The sequence below is a fragment of the Macaca nemestrina genome, chromosome 1 (assembly GCF_043159975.1).
Source record: "Macaca nemestrina isolate mMacNem1 chromosome 1, mMacNem.hap1, whole genome shotgun sequence".
NCBI classification, from domain to species: Eukaryota; Metazoa; Chordata; class Mammalia; order Primates; family Cercopithecidae; genus Macaca; species Macaca nemestrina.
In genome coordinates this window covers 27,826,801-27,848,016 of record NC_092125.1, presented here as the reverse complement: position 1 = coordinate 27,848,016, position 21,216 = coordinate 27,826,801, and the positions used below count along the sequence as shown (strand labels likewise).

The 21,216-nt window shown below is 32.9% G+C and overlaps 1 protein-coding gene and 1 long non-coding RNA gene across 8 annotated transcripts in view; one reads left to right on the top strand and one right to left on the bottom strand.

Annotated features, from left to right (window-relative positions):
- LOC105493039 (kinesin associated protein 3) overlaps positions 1-21,216 on the top strand; it is a 164,563-nt gene that overhangs the window by 100,294 nt on the left and 43,053 nt on the right. For all 7 annotated transcript variants that reach the window (XM_011760482.3, XM_071075473.1, XM_011760484.3 and 4 more), the window contains exons 16-18: positions 1,361-1,459; positions 6,441-6,526; positions 17,674-17,863. In XM_011760482.3, the coding sequence (XP_011758784.1) occupies positions 1,361-1,459; positions 6,441-6,526; positions 17,674-17,863 (375 nt within the window). The remainder of the gene's footprint in view (positions 1-1,360; positions 1,460-6,440; positions 6,527-17,673; positions 17,864-21,216) is intronic.
- LOC112428700 (uncharacterized) lies at positions 11,171-17,322 on the bottom strand. Its single transcript, XR_003020754.2, has 4 exons — positions 17,171-17,322; positions 15,926-15,958; positions 12,585-12,811; positions 11,171-11,648 (listed from the first exon to the last, which is right to left on the bottom strand). It is a non-coding gene; the product is annotated as an uncharacterized lncRNA (long non-coding RNA).

The following is a 21,216-nucleotide window of genomic DNA, read 5'->3' as shown; positions in this document are numbered from 1 at the left end:
ATGTTTATTGATTATTTAGGGATAGCCAATAAAAAGATGTGCCTATTTAAGCCTCTTGCACATTTTTCTCTTTTGAGTTTTTTTAAAATTTAATTTGTAAGTTCCTTAATATAATTAATTTTAATAAGTCATCTAGAGATAATGCCCCAATATTTGAAGTATACTTCTCAAAACTGTAACATATTTGTGTTTACTTTGATACAGTCTTCTCACAGTCAGATCACAAATAATTAAAAGAAAGACTAGGTAGTTGGGAGGTGAAAGTAAAGACATGTAGTTGACAGAGTGAGAATGAAGATTTTGTGGAGAGCTGAAGAAAGTTGAAGCAAAATGACCTGCATCCTGGAATTACTGTCCCATAGTGATTATAATCAAGAGAGCTGAGATATTCGTAAAGTGATCTGACACAGCCAGCTCAGGGTGTTTTACTATGGTTTTGGTGTTCTCTGACATGAGATTGTCACAGGCAGAGGCTTTATAATATTCTTTTTAAGAAATATATGGATTTTCAAGACTAAAGCCTTTGGTATTAAGTGAGGGAATACTGTATACCAAGATATTAATTAATAGTGAGAAATTTAGCCCAATTCGTTTGGGAGAGTAGTACTTTGGCAAGTTAGTGAGGGAGATGATTTGGGACAAATTGAACTTTAAGGGACTCACAATTTATTCTACACAACTGGTTTGATACTCTGTTGACCTGAAACTCTGTTTCTAAAATGTCATTGAACTTTTACCAAGAGTTGATAGCAAACTATACTATTAAATCTAATTTCATAATCATTACTTAAGGTTAGATTTCTATAAGCAATTATGCTTTTTCCATTACATACTAATCGGTGGACATCAGCTGTTATGTAAATTACTCTTTGTATGATATTAAAGATTTATTAATTAGCCTTTATGATTATGTAACTTTTTTACTATTATAATTAATTAGATGGAAACTAAATTACTTATTATTTCATGCAATCTGTAAAGTTTAACTTTCTGAACATTATTCAACAAAAGGAAATACCTTTTTATAATAGTTCAATTTCTACCAAAAACTTAGAGTTTAGAAGGCATGATAATTTTTAAGAATCATTTTTCTCCTGCGAAGTCAACATTATAAAGACAAAATAGAACCAGGTTTATTTTACAAATTAGAATTGTTTAAAGAATTCTTATGATGGATAAAACAAGTGGTGATAACTGTTACCATTTTACATTAGGAACATAGAAGTTACTTTAATCCATTTCTGCTTACTTACCTCCTTATCACTTTTAGTTTTTCTCATTCGATATTATTCCCCTCAATTATTTTAAATTTGGTTTATAAACATAGTATTCTTTATTTGAATTTTTTGTTTATTTACAGCTCAACAGGAAGATGATGAATTTGTATGTCAGATAATTTATGTCTTCTACCAGATGGTTTTCCACCAAGCCACAAGAGACGTCATAATCAAGGAAACACGTATCCTTTCAATGTTTACAGTAGAGAACAATATTTCACATATTCAGAAAAGATGCATCTTTAGTTTTTGGGGTTTTTTGTTTGTTTTTTTGGCAAATGTTGAAATAATGCTGAAAACACTAAGTTTTGAGATAAATTTACAAGATAACCTATTTTCCATGGAAGCTATTGACCCCAAATCAGTATATAGGTAGAATATAATGAGAACAATTTTATTAACTTGTCAGGTTGTGATTCCTAAGAAACTTAGCAAACAAATCAGAACTTCCTTCTCTATTAACATACCTTAAGTATCAGAGGTTTCTAGGACTATCCTTGGTCCTTTTCTAATCTTACCTTATTTACTCTACGTGAGAAACCACATCTATTCCCATGAGTTCAGCTACCAACTATATACTAACTATTTAATCTTGATAACCCCTATCTTGAGCCCCAGGCATTTGTTGCTAACTGCCACTTGGTTATCTTCCACCTACCTAAAGGGGCATAGCATGCTGTAGTCTAGAGATCTTTGTAAATCAAATAGCCCTAATTTTAATTACCTTTTGCTACTTACAAAGCTGCAGGACCTTAGAAAGTTACTTAACCTCCCTAGGATACAATCATATACCTTAAAAATGCCCGTAACATTGTTAAAATAAAAAGACCTCATACCTTGTAGAATTGTTGTAAGTACTAATGGATTTAAATTGTCTGTAATAGTTCCCAATACACAGAGGTACTTAGTACCTGGTAGTTTATCATTCTTGCATCCAAAGGGTACTCAATATTGGTAACATCATCTCCTGATAAGCAGAACAGTCCTGCCATCTGTATTCATTGTGAATAACAACATTGTCATCTACACAGCCTCTTAAGCTGAAAATTTTGGTATCTGCTAACTCTTTTACTATATATAATTAAATATTCATTTATTCACACATTTCTCAAGCTTTGACCATCTAAACAGATACTGGCTTATGTGTTAGATATATAAGAAAGTCCTTGACCTCAGGGAGTTTATAGTTTAGTTGGAGAGATAGACAGGTATAATATACAAGAAATATAAAATTATAATCCAGTGTGATTGGCCAGGCACAGTGGCTCATGTCTGTAATCCCAGCACTTTGGGAACCTGAGGTGGGAGCATCACTTGAGCTCAGGTGTTTGCGACCAGCCTGGGCAACATAGTGAGACCTCATCTCTACTAAAAATAAAAAGATAAAAAATGAGCTGGACATGGTGATGCATGCCTGTAGTCCCAGCTACTCGGGACACCGAAGCAGGAATTATCACTTGAGCCTAAGAGGTCAAGGCAGCAGTAAGCTATGATTTTGCCACTGCATTCCAGCCTGGGTGGTAGAGGGAGACCCTATCTCAAAACAAAATTAAAAATTCTGGAACCATATAGAGTTTCTAAGAGTCAAGTCTGATAAATAGCAAGTCTAATTTGAGAAATGCTAATATGGGCTATCAAAATACAAATACTGTTCTGCCTTAACAGCTAAGAGTACAGAAAGTAATAATTTTTTTTTTGGATTGAGTCTCGCTCTGTCGCCCAGGTTAGAGTGCAGTGGCACAATCTCGGCTCACTGCCAGCTCCACCTCCGGGGTTCACGCCATTCTCCTGCCTCAGCCTCCCGAGTAGCTGGGACTACAGGGGCCTGCCACCACGCCCGGCTAATTTTTTGTATTTTTAGTAGAGATGGGATTTCACTGTGTTAGCCAGGATGGTCTTGATCTCTTGACCTCGTGATCCGCCCACCTTGGCCTCCCAAAGTGCTAGGATTACAGGCATGAATAAATATTTTTAATGTGGTTTATAAACTGACTTTCCCAGAAAGATAAATTCCAAATACACTTTTTAACAGTGTTAAAATAATTGGAGTAAATTCATTTTTCCCCAGCTGTATTCCATGGAACATAATCCTTAAGTATTAATAGCTGCTTAGTGAAAAAAAAAAGGTTCTCTGATAGTAAATAAGTTTGGGAAACACTGAGTTAAAGTTAACAAGTTTTCTTGCTACAAGGTCTTCTTGGAACCTTTAATATGCTTTTTTGGGTTGAGAGTCTCTGAAGGTGTATTTTATGTGTAGAATTACTTAAAATTTACATAACTATAGAAGCCACTACAGAAAATAGTAAAATGAAAATGTAGTTTTTCTAGGTAACTTCTTTGAGAGACAACCCTATTTACAGGTCATCTCATAGGGTTTTTTGTGAGGACTAAAAAGTGAAGTATTTAAAGTACCTACCAAGTACCTGCACACAGTGAATAAGTGTTACTGCCTCTGTTTTGGGAAGTCTGTTTAAAATGTATACTTAGTACCTTATTATCAGAGCCCACAGAATTAAGAGAATTCCTATATGACCTTTCTTTTCAGTGTAACTTTCTTTGCATTTTACCCCAAGTTTAATTTCTGTTTTATGTCACTGAATCTGGAGTCAATACTTTTTGAATAGTTGTCCTGAAGATTATAACATGTTGATAATGGTGCAACAGGGAGATAAAGATCTGCTGAGTTAAAATTTTTATAAAAACTTTGTGTCTTAAAATTGGATAAAGATCACTGAAGTGCTTTTCCAAAATACAAAACACAGAAATGTTTTCTAAGCCAGGCATGGTGGGGCATGCTTATAGTCTCAGCTACCTGGGAGGCTGAGGTAGGAAGATCACTTGAGCCCAGGAATTTGAGGCTCCAGTGAGCTATGATCACGCCATTGCACTCCAGCCTTGATGACAGAACGAGGCTCTGTCTCTTAAAAAAAAAAAAAAAGCTGAAAAATAATAAATTTTTAAAATGTTTTGGAGTTCAAAAAACACAATTTTTGTTGATGTCAATGGCATTTAAATCTGTCATGTTACAATGTATTACATATTAAAAATTATTGAAATATTTTATTTCACCATAACCAGTAGCATTTTATTGTGATTCTCCCTATGAATCCAATATGAATATTTAAAATAAAAAAAATCTATTAGGCAAGATTTTATTCCTTTTCTTTTTGTTAGAAAGTTCGATCAATATTAGTTGATATAATTTGAACAGAAAACTTGACATATGAGATAGCTAGTGTAGACTTATTTTAGATAAATATATGATTTATATTCAGATGTTTAAAATATTAAACTGATTCACACCATGACTCAATCACATAAGAATTGAGAACTAATGCTGATTATATTTTTATATAATCTCAACAATTGCAGTATGGGAAATAAAATACAGCTGGCCTTCCTTATTTGGGGGTACCTCATCTGCTGATTTAACTATCCATAGATTAAATTTATTCAAAAAGCATTCTAATAGAGAATAGAAATGCAACAATAAAAAACAGAAAATATGGTATAACAACTATTTACTTAGCATTTATATTTTATTAAGTATTGTAAGTAATCTAGGAAGGATTTAAAGTATACGGGAGGATGAGCATAGGCCATATGCAGATACTACACCAGTTTATATAAGAGACTTAAGCATCTGTGGATTTTGGCATCATTGGGGGATCCTAGAACCAGTCTCCCATGGCTGCTGAGGGAAGATTATAATCCACATTTGTCTAGATTATTTTAGATTCCCCTTGAGAATTTTTAATATTTTTCTAATAATTTTTATTCTCACAAAACCATGTGAAGTATGTAGATGATTATTTATTCATTAAATAAAAATTTATTGAGCACTTGTTATGATCTAAAACCTGGGGTACTATAGTGAATATGATAGGCAAAGTCTCTGCCCTAGTGGAACTTATATTCCAGTGGAGAAAAGAGGCAGTCAATACATATTTTTTACATATTTTCTTAAAAATGAGTTTCAGAATGCACAAATACATTATTCTGTATATTTTTTCTACATTTTTAAATATACCTTTTGTATCCCTAAAAAAAAAATAGTAAGAACCACTATGCAATATAGCCATGTAGCAAAACTGTACTTGGGTCCCCTAAATCTATTTTTAAAAAACAACAATTTAAGTAGTAAGTAACACTAATGAGTTAAGTCATCACTTTGCCACTAGCTAGTCATAATACTGTGTGATAAAATTTTGGGGGTGTAATCAGTGATACAAAGAATGGTATGTACTTGTGTACGTGTGCTAGAGTTTCTTAGTAGAAATTTGTGGACTCTGTTTTCAAATTGTTTTAACTAAGACCAATTGATAGTATTGATGCGAGATCACAACGTTTTTCTTCACTTCCTCTTTTAGATTCATCAAGGTTTCTTTATTAATTTGAGTTTGCTTCATTCTGTCCCTTCTTTCTTACTTATTTGTAATTATACATTCCATTTTTTTTTCTTTTGGGATGCAAACGTAAATTTCGTCATGCATTGTCACCAAGTTCTAAAGGAGTATATCTTTCTATTTGACAGTCTATTATCTCCACTTCTATTTTCCATGTTATTTGCTATCCAATATAATAATTTCACTTGTGTGTGTGTGTGTGTGTGTATAGAGATATATGTGTGTGTATATATATATATATATGTATATATATATACTGTTTTTTAAAATATATTTATCTCTTTTGAAAAATTAGGTTGCAGCTTTCTTTTATGTGAAAATGTTTTATCATGCCTTCTCTTTTTGACCATGAATCTCTCTTGTTAGTTTTGTATGAAATTAGTTTTCCTGAATTTTTAGGAGAGCAGGATAGATCAAGAAGCATTTATAGCTACGCAACTATAGGGCTTCCTCTTTATTTATGTTCATGATCCTCATGTATTCACAAATGTGGTCTTGTACTTTCTGAGATTTACTGACTGTTTTCCTTACCCATTTTTATCTAGATTTTTCTCTTTTTTATGTCCCTACTATCCCTGTTTTTTTAAACAAATGAAATATTAAGTGTTTCTAGTCATCTTGTATTAATGGTTTTATTTTAAAATTTGAGTTAAATTTCCATTTAGCATTTAGATTTAGAAAAATATGAGATTTTTCTAGTATTATTGACTAGCCACAATATCAAATGTAGTTTGTATCTTTAACCATTTTTATTCAGAGGCTCCAGCATATCTCATAGACCTGATGCATGATAAGAATAATGAAATCCGAAAGGTCTGTGATAATACATTAGATATTATAGCGGTAAGTAATTATTTTTTCTACACAAAGTATAATTGACTTCATCTTGGGGGAAAAAGACATTGTAAACCTATTTTAAACAATGCATTCAGTGTAAACCCAAATTTGTATTTTGGTAAGATTCAGGATATACAATGATAACAAATTTACTTTTTAAACATTAGTAAGTTCTTTAGCTTTCAACTTTTAAGTCATCGGCCCCTTACTTAAAGAGATTTTATAGGTATTCAGAGTTCTGATCTACATATCATCACAGAGTTACTTGTTTTTCAGATAAATTATTGTATAGGAGTGGGGAGTTGGAAGACAGTTCTGTCAAAACATAATCAATTTTGTGGTTTGGCCCTTAAATTTTTTTAATAAATCAAATCTTGTATCAACTATTTTTTCCAGTTAATTGATAGTTTTATTTTATACATACAGTTGCCGTTTAAGTTGCTTTGAAATGATGGGAAATACAAAAATCTCAATATTATTCATAGTTTTGGAGGTTTTTAAAGGATACATGACTAGAGGGATATGATCAAAGAGATGATCTAAGTGTTGAGTTAGAAACTTGTGAACCACGCAGACTTATTGCCAGCAATTTTGCTGCCTACCACAGTCTTCTGCCTGGATTTGGGCCTTGTACCAGGGGTGTACAAGATACTCGATTATTTTAAGTATGTTTTTATATATGGTATATACTGCTACGCACAACCAGGTTGCTTTCTTTTTCAAACTGGATTTGGCTCACTTTTAGAAAGCTTATTGAATGTAGCCTACTCAGTAGTTTTAAAAGTTTAACTTTAGCTTTTTAAACAGATCAGAATAACATTTTTTAAAATCAATTAATAACTTAGTTGGAAATCCACTAAGTTGGGTTTTCTGCTAGTGATATAATCATGAAACTAGACAATCACCATTTGGAACTTTATTGTCACTTTCTCACATTTTATTTCAGAAATTCATCTTAATTTGTTATCTGTTTTTTGGATTTCACTAAGTATCTCATTACTGGTGTAGAACTAAATGGATACGTTGACATTTTAGCTTTGATTTCTAAGTCAGAATAGAGAAACTGTACATATTAAATCCTCATTCTACGAAAATATTTCACACATAGGTCACTGATCACAGGGCTTATGAATATAGAATATTTAATATGCCTAGAGAATAATTTCATGGCTCATGTACTATTTTCTAATAGATCACAGTGCCATTGTTGTATATAAAGTATATAGTATACGAACAAGAAACTTCTTATGGTTCCATATGTGATTATCTTACTTGAAGCAACAAAGAAAGGAGACAGTTGTCATTCTGTTATGCATTATATGTAGCATACTTTTTATCTACCTTCTGTCTAGGAAAGGTAGCTAGAAGATAACAATGTTTAGATTAACATATTAAGTGTATGTGGTTTAGAATGTAAGTTGATAGTTCCAATACAAATGTATTTATTACAAAATAATTTTATTTCAAATAATTTCTAAACTCTGGGCTTAAGTCTCTCATCTTAAACTGGAGTCACCCCCGACCCTGTGTATCTTTTCTCTTCTAGATACTGTCTTAGCTCTCCTTCTTTCTAGTACCAAAGTTTCCAAACAGTTGTCTATATTTTACTTCCTTCATTTCTGCACTTTGAACTTATGAAAATTCTGGCTTCTGCCTCCATCGCTGCATTGAAATGGTGCTCACTAAAAAGACCATCAAGGGAGAATGTGAAGTTTTTGTTCAGTTAGCATTAGTAATGGCTAAATAACAAACTTTTTAAATTATTAGAAACCTGCTTAGGAGAGGAGTGGATGATCCCTTGAAATTCTTTTTACCTCTAGATAATGATGTCCTAGTATTCTCAGACTGACTGTGTTCTATAATAATAAAAAATCCAAAAAATATATAGACAGAATGGGAATATTCTTAGCTTAAAACAATTTACCTTTAAAAAAACAAACTTATTTGCCACTGAAGACAGACAGTGCAGAATAATACTAAGAAAAATTAGATGCCTTGCAAGCCTTGGGGAAATATACTTTCTGGAGTAAAGTACTTGTCTCCCAAATTATGCAAATATTATACTAGTGAAGATTTGTTTAATCTAGTTGGGCCCAAGCCCTCAACTGATTAATTGAAACATGTGCGGTGGCAGTACCCTGGGTACCAAGGAGGATTACATCACTTGTTTACATGATACAGTCTCTGTGGCCTCATCAGCACATTGTCACCTGTGTGACTATGTTACTTGTAGTTTGGGGAGGCAGGGAATGGTGTAGGTGCAAAGAGGAGCAGGGAGGCAAGAAGAGAGAAGCCTATAGCTAGTTGGTCTCCCAAGGGAATTATAAGTCAGTTGACTATGGCCTCTTTCTCTTGCATGAAGGCAATCATGGGAATCATGAAGGGAAGAACATCACCTACCCCTCCAATCTAGAGAACTTCTAAAAACTCATGTAGATTTGTATCCATCAGTACATCCTCAGCTTTGTATGAAGTATTTGAGAACTTCAAAAATGCTCCCCTGATATGTCTGGTTTGTCAGACATTTAATACATGTTTATTAAGCACCTATTATGTGCCAAACACTAAGAAAGACCCTGAGAATACAAAACTCAACAGTACAAAGTTCCTTGAATATGAAAAATACCATCTAGACTCCAGAGAACTCCTGAGATACTATTCTGTAAACATGTGAACTGGCGTTCCAGAAGCAATACTACTACATGGCCTATCACTAGATTATTTGTAGTAACGGCACACTGTATCTACAGGGTGTTTACAGGAAAAGGGATATAACCAGGTTCTCTGGTGAAAGACTGATTTCTGTCATCTTTCTAGCCAGTTTATGATTTAGTAGTGACATAGGTTTGTGTCACTGAGATTTTGAAGGGTACCTCTTCCTTTTTTAATAACTCTTAATTACGATCATGGGCAGATTGTTTTTATTTTAATAATCTGGAATTAATAGCAAACTCTAATATTCTAAACTTGGAAAAGTAGGTGCTACCTTCATTCCAGACAGACAAAACTGTACTTAATAAGGCTGGTTTATTAAAATGAAAGAAACCAATGTAGCTTTAAATGTAGCTTCTACATCACCCGTTGTTATGATCTCTGCAGAGATAACACAGGCAGAGCTATCTTTGTGTCAGAGAGAAAAGGTGGACTTATTAATAATCTTGCCAGTAAGGGAGAGCACTTTAAAAAGTATCTTACAACATCTTGAAAAGAAGTTACAGAGAAGGTTTTATAGGGTTAGGGTTAGCGTTAGAACTCAAACTTTCAAGAGCAGGGCATGGGTAAATGCTGGTCACTTTTAATTGGCATGCAAGTTGGATGTGGGAGTAGTGATTTTCAAGTGAATTGTTGGCAGAAATTTCTAAAATCTTCTCTTTCCAGACCAAGCAGAACTGGTTCTTGCTTGTTCTTGGTAAATTTTTTTATTTCCCAGTGTGAGTTTGATTTTTGTTTCCCATATAGTCTAATTGGGTTTAATGAGATAAATTTAGTTAACCCTCTTTTATAGTTCATTTTTATATTGCATAAACCAAAAGGCAGACATTTAGGATATTTTTCCAACCTGTTAGAATTTAAGCATATACACACATAATTTTATACATAAATGTGTGTGTTTCCTACCTGTTATGCATGTTACTTTTTTTTTTTAATTGGCAACAGTTGGACTTAAAAGAACCCACACATAGTATGAAAAAAAATTACGATTTCTTACTTAAATACATTTTATTTAGTTATTTCTTTTATTTTGTGGTCAAGACTAAAGGTCAACACTTGGGGCAGTCTTATTGAGAAATAGATAGTATGTGCATAAAAATCAACAACTTTATTATGTATGTTAAATTATGTCTATGTCTATCGATATTACTGGAATAAATATTTTTTAAGATATAACAAGTGTCTTGTTAGCAGCTACCACCGTAACTTTAATGAGCAACTAAATTACTCCAGACTTGCTTTAATTTTGTATGAAAAATTACATTAAATAAACCATATTACAGTCTCAATTAGGGGGCTGCCACATTAAAGGAAAAAGGAAAATCTGTTTTCCATCAGTTATGTTAGAACACAAAGCAGATCTATGTTGCTCTGTGTTATCCTATAGTGTGTTAATCAGATACAAGGTGTGACGGAAGCCAGTGACAGAGTTTTCATGATAGTGAACAGGCTCTGATAATAGGCTAGTTAAGGCTTCATAATGTTTCGGTGGTTAACTAATAAACAAAATGATGTAGGACTTCAAAAAGGATGGTACATTCCATGTAAAATCAAACCATCAGTCTTTCACAACACTTTAGAATTTATGGATACTAAGTGCTTAAAATCATAATGTCAGGAGCTGAGAAGAGAAAGAAATAAAAAACAAAGCATGTTTTTCTTTAAATACAAGTCTCAAAGCCAGGACACCAGGGTATACTCCTTGTGAAAAGAAGTATTTCAAAAATGAAGAAAAAACTATAATCCTAGAGTATTTCCACAAAGGCTTTGGATAGGTTTTGATGACATACCTTAACTGTGATTCAGCTGTGACATCCCTGAATTCTCATAATTATTTTCTGATATGGGGCTGGAGGTAGAGGGGAGTGAATAATAAGAAGGGACTAGAGATTGGTGGATGGGGTTGAGAGAATTGATTTTAACGATATATGTTGATTAAAATTTTTTGACACTGGGTTTTCATTTAAGAATTGCTTGTTAACTTTTTAAAAGAAACTCCTATCTTACCAGTATTTTTTAGTTATTTGGGATAGTTATTTCAACAGCTTTATGAATTCATGGTGTAAATCATCGTTTTTTATTTATAGAATGTTAGAGCTTAAGTAAATCTTAGGTTTGTTTCATTTTACAAATGAAGAATCTGAGACCAAAAGAGATTAGAATACCTTTAAAAGGTTGCATAATTCAGTTAATATCAGAGCTAGAACCAGAGCCCAGGTCTCCTGACTCCTAATCCAGTGTTCTTTATATTATACAATACCATATTATTAATAGCTATAAATGCAGATGCTGAAACACAGAGAAACTCACTTTGCCATGGTTACTAAACTATATTCATTGAGGATTCCCAGAGCACATACAGAAGATAGAGATTCCCAAATGATGGTCCATAGGAATATGATACAGCAAATTGTCACTGAAATGGAAAAGGGAAAAATATTGAAAAGGAAAGGTTAGTCCACGAGGGGGATATAATGTTGCTAACATGTTTTATTTTGGGAAAGTACTGTATGTCTTTACTTTGAGATTCTTTCTCACATTTTTTAGTCTGCAAATGACCCTTCTTTAATAAAACAGGAATAGTAGGTGGCAGTTGATTTACTTTTAATATTTGTCCCCAAAATGTGCTTTTGAACCTTTCCTGAAGTCCAAAACCATTGTCTTAGCCTATTAATTCACTGTACTTGGTAAATAGAATCTCAACAGCCATAAGCTAAAGTATTTCATTTTCAAGAAATCTGGTAAACCTTTCCAGAAACATAAACATAAATGGTCAGCATTATACAGCAAAACAATGCTATTTCATTTGATTCTAAGTAACGTTTACTACTAAGGAAAAAGAGAAGTAAAAAAGTTTTAATGAATATTGTGTTCCTTATGGCATATTTCATTCTAAGATGCTTTATTTGGTAAACAGTTGAAAACCTGAGGCAACATTATCACAAATTAGAGCAAACTTTTATGGCACAAGTCCAATATCTTAATAATGTTTCATACTTAGCCTGTAAATGTTTTAAACACATATTTTAAAATATTTTCCAAAGTTATCCATTAATATTGGAGTTGAGAAAGTCATTGAAAACTGGTGGGATATAGTAGTTATTGTGGTTCTATCTTGCTGAAGTTTTTATAGGTATTTTTCCTGTAATTTTCCATTTTCAACAATGAAAATATACTTTTATAATCACGAAACTCCAAATATTATTTCAGAGTTATGTTATGACTCTTTAAGACTTTAAATGGAGAAACTTTTAAGGCTTTCATACTGTTAAGCCGAGGTTTTTGGGGTTTTTTTGGTTTTTTTTTTTTTGCCATTTTCCATCTATAATCTATAACAAAGAACCATACATACATGTTTAATTTCAAGGCCACCTCTTATGAAAACTCTGCTTGCCAATGTAGTAGATTCATCATAGTAGGATTCTGGAATCTGCTGGATCTTTTGCAGGATATAATTTTCAATATCCTAAATACACAGTTTGGTACAGAGTAGTGTGCTGTGTCGTATTTCCTGAGAGAAGAGTTGTTTTGCTTCTTTTCTAGAGCTGAGAAAATAACCATGGTATTTTTACTGTGATCCTGTAAACAATAATGCATGTTAATTAGTATGTTAGTCATAGAAATTAAACCTATTATTTTATAGTACAAAATGCTTAAAAGTTAGAATACAATTATTTTAAGTAAGAAAATGATAATACAATCTATATCATTGCTACCATACTTTTTAGGCTTATAATGTCAAGAGATGCACTGGTTGTATACAGTAAATTCAATCAAAGAGAGGTGAAAATTTTAAAGGAATGTGTAAGGGCAGTCATTACATTTGGTGCTAGGTTCTGTACTAACTCACTGTCTTAGAAGATCAGTTTTACCAAGAAAGTATCAAAAGTTAGCCATGGATGCTTATGGATATTTTTGGTTTGTGTGTTTGGACTTTTGTCAGATAGATTTGGTAATCTCTTTTTAAACTGAGCCTTGTATGTATAAGTTTTTTAATAAGAATAATGATGTGAGCTCGTAGGGTGATCAGAAGGCTAAAGTTAGAAGGGCAATTGTTTATGACGAAACTTCTTTGTTATACATTTTTACATTTATTAGATATATTTTTGTTATTGTTAGGATAATCTTAAAAGAGGATGTGAAATGATAACTCAGAGTAAGCAGGATTTTTGGTTTTGCAAAGCATTACTTCCTAGGCTAAATACATTTTGTGGAAATGTAGTTTAAGGATATTGTTATTTTAAATATTACCTACCTCTGTAACATTTCACAGGTATTAGTAGGAGTCAAGTTTTACTCTTAGTGGAATAGCAGACCCCATATTTTATATGCTTTGGGCACTTGACTGAATTTTAACTCCTATTCTTACACCAGAAATGAGTATGCTTGAAATTTAAATTGCAATGAAATCATCAGATCATATGATTTTTCTGTCTTTTTCCTTGAATGAATACCTCTTCGTTCAGATAATTCAATCAGATTTAAATTTTTCTGCCAAAATGAAAAATTAGTTTTATGCCTCTTCCCAAGTGAAACAAGCTACTATTCTTTAAAAAAATAACATTCAAATTAGTTCTGTATTTAATGTGGACTTACTAGGATTTCTAATATTTTATAAAGCATATTCTGAGAGTTTTGGTAACCTGTAACTAACTTATTTTTTTTTAAAAAAGCCAATTAGTATGGACAATTTCTTGTCCACGTTATCATTTTGCTTTTTAATATATTAAATGTCTTACCCCAATGGATATAATAAATTTATCCTTTCTTTCTACTGTGTGGTTATGTGATCTCTCTTTGTAATTATCTGGCCATTTCTAATACGACAATATCTTTCTGCAGCTAACTTTAATTGAGCACATACACAGACACACAAGGCAACAAAAAGTGTACTCTTGTGAAGTTACATGAATCTTAAAGAGGTTCACAGTTATATTTAGCATTTAGGCTAAATAACTTTGAAGCTGATCATATGCCTATATTACACAATGAGGCATCGCTTGGTATTTTATTTAAGTTTGGAAGCCCAAAGCGAACCACAAAACTGCTTGTAACAACATCTCTGTGCATATGATTTTTCAATTCCCTCTTTCCCCAATACCCTCCCAAGTATAGCCAGCTCAGTAAGAGCATGACTGAGAATACGATGGGATAATATACTTACCAGACCAGAAGCTACTTCTTCCCATATCACTGCTTGGTCAACGACTTCCTCCCATATCACTGTTTACTTACAAAATCTTAGAGCTGAAAGTTGTCCCTGGGGGTTATTTGTTATATTCTCATTCAATGAAGAAGCCGTTTTGCAGGAACCCTGAAAATATTCACTTATCCTCTGTTTAACTGCCTCTTCCACGTTGCTAGCCTGAGGCTTACAGTGCTGTAGTAGCCACAGCCAGCTGTGTTCCCTGGATCAAGTTACTTCAGTGTTCTGGGCCTCATTTTCTCATTTGTAAGATGTTGATAATTATAGTACTTATTTCAGAGAGCCGTTACCTGAATTAATTAAGGTAATGGCTAACATTTATTAAGTGTTCTCAATATAAGTTATCTAAATACTTTATATGTATTATCTCCTTTTGGCAGAATAATTTGTGTGTGATCAGTGATTGAGTGGTTGTATAAATTACCATCACATTCAGTCACTGTGACCACATCGATAATACTAAGGAGGTATGGCATTTGGATTTATTATTTATATCTGAATAGTCAATTTCAAGTATAGTTTAGTGTAACAGATGTAACTGAGGTAAAGATCTTCAGTTGTTTAATTATGAAAACTATCAGTTGAATAAAAAATGTCTATTTTTTACATAATGTTTATGATAGCTCTTAATTTTATGCAACTTAATTTTAAATAATAACATTAGGAAATAGATTGACGGCTAATAGAAATGTTAATAGATAACTATTAGAAAAGAAGTCCCGGTGGCTCACGCCTGTAATCCCAGCACTTTGGGAGGCCGAGGCAGGCAGATTACCTGAGGTCAGGAGTTCAAGACCAGCCTGGCCAACATGGTGAAACCCCATCTCTACCAAAAATACAAAAATTAGCTGGGTGGTGGTGGCAGGCACCTGTAATCCCAGCTATTCTGGAGGCTGAGGCACAAGAATCACTTTAACCCAGGAGGCAGAGGTTTCAGTGAGCTGAGATCGTGTCACTGCACTCCAGCATGGGTAACAGCAAGACTCCATCTCAACAAAAAAAAAAAGGAAAAAGAAAAGAAGTCCCATTATGTGTATATACCCAAAGGAATATACATTGTTCTACCATAAAGAGACATGCACGTGCATGTTCATTGCAGCACTGTTTACAATAACAAAGACTTGTAATCAACCTAAATGCCCGTCAACAGTAGACTGGCTAAAGAAAATGTTGTACATATATACCATGGACTCAGCCATAAAAAAGAACGAGATCTTGTCCTTTGCAGCAACATGGATGGAACTGGAGGCCATTATCCTAAGTAAACTAACACAGGAACAGAAAACCAAATACCGCATGTTCTCACTCATAAATGCGTGCTAAACACTGAGTACACTTGAACACAAAGAAGGGAACAACAGACATCAGGACCTACTTAAGGGTAGAGGGTGGGAGGACAGCAAGGACTGAAAAACTACCTATTTGGGTACTATGCTTATTACCTAGGTGACAATCTGTACACCAAACCCCCATGATACACAGTTTACCTGTATAACAAATCCGCACATGTATCCCTGAACCTAAAATAAAAATTAAAAAGAAAATAAAGTTTAATAATTTGGTAGCAAAATTGTCACTAGCAGTACTATAGTCAAAAAATATCCTCTACCTTCCCCAACTTCAGTTGAAGGGAGCGTCTGTGTATTTTTTAAATGTACAGTATAGAATATACAATCTGACAACTGACCCTGCTGGGATTTGCTGATAATGTGAAACTTGAACAAGTTATAATTTTAACAAGAAAATTACAATAATAATTACATTTATTATAAAATTACAGATTTTATTTTTATCCCAGAAATGTATTCTGTGATAGTGATTTTGATTTGAGTCTCAGCTTGAGTTGAAATTGCTTAGCATTTGACTAAAATATATATTTGGTCTACCTCTTAGTTTTTGTGATCACCTTAATAGTGCTATTACCCTACATCCCTCTAACTCCTTTTTGACCGCTGTAACCAAATGTGTTTAAAGATATGACAGAGGAATTTAAAACCAAGAACTCTAACAATGACATGAAATATCTGAAGCCCTTTATTTTCTATCCATGCTATCATTTCTGCTGTCCATAAAGCAATACACTAATCAGTAGTAGCTGCACCCTATGGGACAAGTAGAAGATGGAGAAGTTCTGCTGTAGCTTACAGTAATTTGCCTATTTGTCCTTCAAAATCATTCACCAAGAACTTTCTCTGTGACAAGTGTTACAGATACACCTGTCAGTGAATAACCTAATCTTGCTCCATAGGAGTTTATGATCAAAACAAGAAGCATTTAAAGAACTAATTACAACTAAATAAGATCATTAATTTGTGGTTGGAACAAAAATTAAATTCAATTCTGATATTTGTTTTCTGTAGTAAACCATTTTAGCAGCTAAAATAATACTTAATAGTGCTTTCCCCCTAGTGTTATCTAGACTAAAAGATACAGCAAAATATGTCATTTTATGGTAACTACCTGTCATTAGTGCCACAAATGCAGTTGACTCTTGAACAACCCAGATGTTAGGGGACCAATACCCCTACACAGTTGAAAATCCATGTATAACTTTTAACTCCCCTAAAACATAAACTAATAGCCTACTGTTAACTGGAAGCCTTACTAATAGCGTAAACAGTTGATTAAAACATGTTTTATATATGTATTATATACTGTATTCTCAAAGTAAGCTAGAGAAAAGAATGTTTTAAAGAAAATCATAAGGAAGAGAAAATATATTTACTATTCACCAAGTGGAAGTGAATCATCATAAAGATCTTCATCCTTGTTGTCTTCACATTGAGTAGGCTGAGGAGGAGAAAGAAGAGAGCTTGGTTTTGCTGTCTCAAGGATGGCAGAGGTGGAACAAAAATCCATGTATAAGTGGACCTGTGCAATTCAAATCCATTTTGTTCTAAGGGCAAATGTAATTACAGTCACAAGAACTCTTTGGAAACTGAAGTCTTACTGCTTGCTTAAATTCTGGCAATATTTATGTAATAAGAACTTATGAAATTTGAACTTTTCTAGTGTTTGCCATTGCCATTAGTAATCAATAATACAAACACAGACTTCTTTATGTATGTAATTGCTTTTCGTTGGCTATTATATAAAATAATTCTGAACAGGTATTTTTAATGCTTCCTCTGACCCAATGAAGGCCCCCCAAAATTCTCAAGAGATAAAAATATTGCTGTCTGAGTGCCAAGTGAGTTAGCTTATATAATAACCGTTAACTGTTTGTTTTCAACAGGAATATGATGAAGAATGGGCTAAGAAAATTCAGAGTGAAAAGTTTCGCTGGCATAACTCCCAGTGGCTGGAGATGGTAGAGAGTCGTCAGATGGACGAGAGTGAGCAGTACTTGTATGGTGATGATCGAATTGAGCCATACATTCATGAAGGAGATATTCTCGAAAGACCTGACCTTTTCTACAACTCAGGTGATAACCAAAGCGAAAATAAACAGTTTATATGATATGAATAGAGATTTTAGTCTGCCAGCCTTGCACATTCCCAAGTTTAATTAGCACTTCTTTTACTTTATGAATGGTCTTCTGCTAATGATTTTAGATGTAACATCTATATATAAAAAGCAAACCTATTAACTTACCATTTTTTTCCAAGTTAGTCTTTAATGGAATCTCCATAAAAGGCTGTAGCCAGGAAAATTAATTGTTCTTAGAAGTTTATTACTTGCTAGAATGTGTAACTTAAATGGACAACTTCAAGATTTCTGACTTCTGTTCAAAAATGTAATATTCATTTTTCTTCTGCATTTATTAAATGCATAATTTATTAATTCATCTTTTGTTTTCCAAGGTATTTAATCTTAACAGTTTAATTTTGCCATGGTTTTGCTTTAGTTTCAAACTACCAAGCTCTATATGGTAACTTGGGGAAGATTTAGACACTTTAGAACAATTGTTTATTCTTTCTAAACTATGCTAATGTTTTCAAGGTAAAATTTAATATTTATGTAAATCTTACATGTATTATAACCTTTTTGATTCTGCATTACTACCTTTTTCCAAAGATGAGTTTGACACAAAGATTGGTAAGTTTTTGCATATTCTAGCTTTCACTATTTTGTACTGTTGCCAACATTAATATTACTTCATTGAAGTCATTTAATTGAGAAGAAGGAAAGGATTTCTATAATAATTAAGATCTCTAGCAAGTTCAAGATAAAAATCATTAAAGTGATTATATCTGAATTAGTGACTCACTTTTTTTTACCATGTATTTCTACCATGCATTTAGTGTTCTCAATATATGTTGTCTAAATATTTTGTGTATTATCTCATTTTATCTGAACAATTTGATCAATGATTGGATGATTATGTAAATTACTATTACATCTGATCACTGTACTCACATTAATAATATCACTCACATTTTCATTCATGTGTTTTCTTAATTGTGTATTGTGCAAATTTTCCATAGATATTATGTATTATTTTTGTATTTGGTATAGATATTTAAATCATGGAAAACTTATGCTTTACTCTGAAAATCAAATAGATTTCTTCCTAACTGAACTTTACAGTAGTTATGAAATGTTGCTTTGTGTTTCAAACCAGATGGAGTAGATCATTAATTTCAACCAAACAGAATTTCTTAGTTCAGTAATGGCAAACAGCTGTTACTTACATATTCAGTATTCATGAAGTAAGATGATGTAAAATATATATGATACGAACTTTTTTGTTAATAGAAATCAGAATATTCTTGGAATCAAGTTTCTTGCTTTGAAGGTTGATAGCTACCTTTCATAATGAGTCAATTACCAGTTTCCAAAACCAGATAAAGCTATTAACCACCTCAGTATTCATCATTGTTGTTTTAATACAATTAAAATTTCAGAACAGATTTCTAAAAAGTTATACCACATTTCCAAAATTAAATTAACCTCTTAAAGTGAAAATCCTAAATATTTTTCTGATACTTTAAAATGTATAAGTTATGCTTTTGTGAGAAAACAGTTATGTATATTTTCATATACCAAAACTTAGAAACATTTAGTTTTTTTTTTAATCTATAGCCTGATATGATAGACATTTGACAGTAGAAATTACATGCTGTGAGTCTAAAACTAAATTTCTTATAGCAAGCAATTTTTTTTAGTTTAGTAATTATTTTACATACATCATTTTCCATGGATAGTCCATGGGCTAAATGAATCTCTGTAGCATTTCTTGATGTGTCTCATGGAAATCTAGATAGTATCAGCCTCCTTTCCTTTATTGTGTATGATTGTATCATCAAAAAACATCAGATAAATGTGTACTACTGCAGATTTGTTTGAATGCTTGAGCCATATTTCTAAGCCTCTGGGTCTCCCTGAAAATTTAGGCTGTTTCTGATAAGAACAGCTTTAGCGGCTTTTCAGTCACAGAGGTTAAACTGAGTGGCTCGTAATTCCCTGGGTCTCATCTTTTACTTTAAAATGAAATGGCATCTGCTATTTTCTAGTCATTAGCATCACTCTATATTTTTAGACTATTTAATAGTCAAATGTGAATGATTCTCCCATGTTTTAAAAAAAAATCTTAGTATTATCATGTGAAATACAAAACTAGCATCTCCTTTAGTTACAGTACTTTTTCCTTAGTCTAAAATTATTGTGATTGTAGTCACTAATTAATGTCCTTTGCTATCATGAAAATGAAGCTGTTTGCTTTAGTACTTTTACCCATAGAGGAAATATTTTGTCATTTATAAAGCCGTATTGCTACGACATATGTCTAAATGACTTTTTATTTTTTAATTGTTCTTCATTAATTGTAGTGAATCTTACTCTTAGTATGTGAATATATTACTGGAATATGAAGCTGAAAATGGTTTGTTCTATCTCAGGAATATTTTAAAAACCATAGTTTTCATTTACCTGTGTATTTCTGTGATGTGTCTTGTAAAGTATAGTCAAATAAATTATTAATAAGATGTATCATTTTACTTATTTCTTTTTCTCATATTCTATACTATTGACATCTATTTTCTCCCATACAGTCACAATTTCACCTTTAGTTCATATGATATGAATTTTATATTATTGTGCCCAATATCATATATTTTATATAATAAAAATATAATTTTGATATTATATATTATATGTCCAGTATTATATATATTACTGTGCCCAATATTATATTTTCATTTGACTTTAAGAAATAAAAAGAGGTCGGGCATGGTGGCTCACAGCTCTAATGCCAGCACTTTGGGAGGCCAAGGCAGGAGGGTTGCTTGAGGCCAGGAGTTCAAGACTAGCCTGGTCAATGTAACGAGACTTCATCTCTACCAAAAAAAGGAAAAGAAAAAGAAATTACCCAGGCATAGTGGCATGTGCCTGTAGTCCCACCTACTCAGAAGGCTGAGGTGAGGGGATTACTTGAGTCTTAAGAACTCTGGATTGTAATGAGCTATGCCAATCATGTGTCCCCACTAAGTTCAGCATCATTATGGTGACCTCCTGGGAGTTGGAGACTACCAGATTGCCTAAGGAAGGGTGATCTGGCCCAGATCCAACAAGGATTAAGTCAAAACTCCCAGGCTGACCAGTAGTGAGATCATGCCTGTGAACAGCCACTGCACTCCAACCTGGGCCAATTATTAATAGCAAGACCCTGTCTCTTTAACAAAAAAGTTGGCCAGGCATGGTGGCTCATGCTTGTAAACCCAGCACTTTGGGTGGCCGAGGCAAGTGGATCACTTGAGGTCAGGAGTTCAAGACCAGCCTAGCCAACATGGTGAAACCCCGGCTCTACTGAAAATACAAAAATTAGCCAGATGTGGT